The 3847-nt window shown below is 36.6% G+C and overlaps 1 protein-coding gene across 1 annotated transcript; it reads left to right on the top strand.

The window, feature by feature from the left end:
* The first annotated feature begins 636 nt into the window (after positions 1–636).
* LOC132132636 (endonuclease domain-containing 1 protein-like) lies at positions 637–2534 on the top strand. Its single transcript, XM_059545077.1, has 2 exons — positions 637–1065; positions 1499–2534. Exons 1-2 carry the CDS (start codon positions 784–786, stop codon positions 2096–2098), a joined length of 882 nt encoding a protein of 293 aa, XP_059401060.1. The 5' UTR covers positions 637–783; the 3' UTR covers positions 2099–2534.
* The last annotated feature ends 1313 nt before the right edge of the window (positions 2535–3847 follow it).

Below are 3847 nucleotides of genomic sequence, written 5' to 3'. Positions count from 1 at the left end.
ATGGCTGTTGGACACGAACCACGTGAGAAATCCATCCAATAAACCGCGAGGCTCTTCTTCTTCTTTTGGTTTGAAGCCGGCTCCAAAACTAAAACAGCGCATTACCGCCATCCACTGCTATCATCTTAAAGAACATATGTAAAACTCGAACGGTTTTTGTCATTGCTTTTGTTGTGTTTATTTTATTTTCTACATTTCTCTCTCTCTAGCATTACAGAGCAAAAACAATGTGGATACAGTAATAATAAATTAATTAATGAATTTATGTATTTATTTTGAAAAAAAAAAAAATATAAAAAATATATATATAATTGTGCTAAGTGATGCTAATAAATGTGTGTGTGTATATATATATATATATATATGTGTGTGTGTGTGTGTGTGTGTGTGTGTATACATATATATCTTTTCTTTCATTCTTAATGATTTAAGATTAACAAAACATTACAACAATATGCATATTAATACTGAGGGAGCAAGGGGGAAAAATAAGAAGAATTAAATAATATATAGTGAAGAAAAAGAGTTTATAGTTGGGTTTGAATTTAAAAAATCTAAACTAAAATTGAACATTGTTATTGAACATTTTAACATACAGTACACCCACTTCTTTAGTTACAGTACAGGATCTTCCAGTCAGCAGTGACTGCTGCAGGAGTGGTGCGTCAGGTGAGTGGTGAGCACTTATTTGACTATCACTGTATGAAAAAATAGCACCACGGGAGACTTTCTAAGGAGTTATTCGAAGGAGATTTTGAAGGAGAGCTGTTTCATTTCTATAGAATGGATCTCTGGACTGTGTTTTTCTGCTTTCTGCTCGTCACTGTGCGCTCAGAAGTGCAGAAAGATTTTTCACCTGAATGCCGTGAATTCATGTATATGGGCACACCCCCGCGAGGTCTGGAGAACCGCTCACTGAAAAAGATCTGCCAGCGTTATAACGGCAAGCCCCGGTATGTCACTCTGTATGATGTGGTGGATCACATCCCGGTGTATTCTGCGTACACTTTCAAACGCTCCGACGGCGTCAAGAAGGTTGATGTTCCTTGGATGTTCGAGCCTCAGGTAACCAGTTCTCATTTCACTCAGAATGAGTACAGTTTTAATCACTGTATCGATAGCTTTGTAGATTTGATGCATGAAAAAACAAAGTTTAGATTTTGAGCAATTCTTTTCAACTCAACCTGCTGGAAAAAAAGTGTCTGGTCTATTATTTTGGTCTGTTGGCTGGTTTTAAACATGCTTCGGGCACTTTCCAACTGGTCAGACTGTGAAACCAGTTGAACACCAGCTTGGCCATGCTGTGAGACCAATTTAAACCAAATAAGACCAGCCAACAAGCCATTTACCAGCAGGGAAGCTGATTTTCTTTACAAACTAAACCATCAAACAAATTTAGGCTGATTGCATAGCTATACATAAGGTACATGTACCTACTTTTTAAAATATCTTAAAATTCTGTTGTTGATTTTACATAAATGTTCTGTACTCTCTGTAGCTCTCCACAGAATCAGACTCTGGTGAGATGCAGCCATTTCCTTCTAATGATGTCCACGAAAGTTTTGCAGATGCCCAGGCCATCTTGGAAGACTACTCAAACATTGTTGATTTCGAACGAGGCCATCTGAACCCCGACGAGCACCAGGCTCACCCCGATGACAAGGCAGCCACGTACACCCTCACCAATGTGGTCCCACAGATCCGCGAGTTCAACATGGGCTACTGGAAACAACACGAGCACATCATCCGCCGTCGACTCAACAACTACTGCCGCGGTAAAGCCTACATAGTCACGGGGGTCACCACATCTGGTAGGATGATCCGTAGAAACAACATAGACCGAGTGGCCGTTCCTACCTACCTGTGGTCAGCATACTGCTGCGTAGATTACGATCACAATGCCCCGTTCGACGAACGATCCAAATTCCCGGTCTTTGCAGCTCATGGGCTCAATGAGAAAGAAGGAGCAGAGGTCATAGAGATGTCTGTGCAGCAACTGGAAGATTTTTTGAGGAAGAACACCTTTGTGGACAAGAGGTTTCAGATTTTCTTTGGGAACTGTGAGCCTAATGATGCCATAATGTCAGTCCAGACTTAGATGTATTCATCTTGTTTCTCTAAAATTCATAAACGAATATCTTTCACTGATCAGAATTGTGTTCTGTAGAATGAATATTCTGGCATACACTCTTTATTTTATAACCTAATGACACAGAAAAGGCCATTTTAGATTCCACTGAAAACATTGTTTAGTTCTTTACAAAACAATTTTTGCATCTACACTTCCGTTCAAAAAGTTTGGGGTCAGTGAGATTTTTGAAAGAAGTCTATCATTTTTCACCAAGGCTGCATTCATTTGATAAAAGATAAATCAGTAATACAGTGAAATATTATTACAACTGAAAATATCTGCTTTCTATTTTAATATATTATAAATCTGAATTTGTCCTGTGATAGCAGAGCTGAATTTTCATTAGCTGTCTTCAGTGTCACATGATCCTTGAGAATAGGCTGATTTGCCACTTAAGAAACATTTCTTATTATTATCAGTGTTGAAAACAGTCTTTTTTTTTTTTTTGGAAACCATTATCCATGCTTTTATTTTATTGGACATTTTGTTACATTATAAATTCTTTTCTGTCACTTTTGATCAATTTAATGCATCCTTGCTGAATAAAATACACATTAAAAACTAACTAAATAAATGAATAACGGACAACAGACTTTTGATTGGTAGTGTCTGTGCTTATAAAACCTAGAAATCAGTTGAAGAACATTTTGAGAATCAGACCCTGAAGAATATTCCCTAAAATGCATTTTTGTGTATGATTGTGTGCAAAAAACTTAAATAACTGCATATAATACTATTTACTTTTCATCCTTTTTCTTTTCCTTTGTTTTTATTTGAACGGTAAAAATCTGTATCCATTTCCTTTAGCTTTGACTTGTAGAATGAAGATCCAATTTCAGTTTCAGAAATATTTTATATCTTCTTATTAAGTATATTTATATATGAGAGGACTTAAAAGAGTGATGAAATGAGAGAGATTTACTGACTATAGTCATCTGGGGCCTTAGAGGGTTTTATTATGTCCATTAACTTCTTTATAAAACTGCAACAACTAAATCTTTTCTCACTTTGTAAACATGTTTACTGCAATTTATCTGAATGCTGTAACTCTTCTAAAATAAAAACTGACCAATCGTCTCTAATCGTCTAGTCTCTAATCATCTCTAATCGTCTATGTTTGCCTGCAGTCTGTCAATTATCAATATAAAAACATGAAAAACATGACTCAACAACATATTAGCTCTAGGTGTTCTGGAAAAAAAAATGTTTTCACAATAAAGCTGATATCAGACTCCTACTGCTTGATCAATTTAATATGCACACTCTCTATTGATTCTTTTCAAAGGCAAAAGTTTGTGAATTTTTATGAACGTGAGATAGCTCATGTAGTATCAGATAACCAAATAAAAGTGGCATAAAGAGGTGGAGAACGGGGCCCTATTCCTTCCTAATCCCTTGTTTGCACAGGACACAGGCTCCATAAAGACAGGTTTATCTCTGTATTCCTTTTTCTTTCATCACCCCTTCACACTCAGGACTGTTTGTTCTCTCGTGATGGAGAGTATAGAATAGCCTGATTTACATTTTATAAGACAGTTATACAAGGCACCCATAAAGTTGATTAGCTCCACAGAAAAGACATGCATACTGTATCTATAGGACCTGCATATACTGGAGAAAGATAGAGAGAATAGTTTGTTCTGGGAATATGTGATGAGGTTTCTGCACAGCATTTTCCTGAACCATCATGCCTCTACCTCCTTTTATTGATTATTC

This window comes from Carassius carassius, chromosome 49 (genome assembly GCF_963082965.1).
Source record: "Carassius carassius chromosome 49, fCarCar2.1, whole genome shotgun sequence".
In the NCBI taxonomy this organism is placed as follows: Eukaryota; Metazoa; Chordata; class Actinopteri; order Cypriniformes; family Cyprinidae; genus Carassius; species Carassius carassius.
The sequence above is the reverse complement of the archived record's forward strand: the minus strand, read 5'-3'. Positions and strand labels throughout refer to the sequence as shown.

Coding starts and splice junctions, on each gene's coding strand:
- LOC132132636 (XM_059545077.1), top strand. CDS start 784: ATGGATCTCTGGACTGTGTTTTTCTGCTTTCTGCTCGTCACTGTGCGC. Junction 1,066..1,498: donor CTTGGATGTTCGAGCCTCAG/GTAACCAGTTCT, acceptor TACTCTCTGTAG/CTCTCCACAGAATCAGACTC.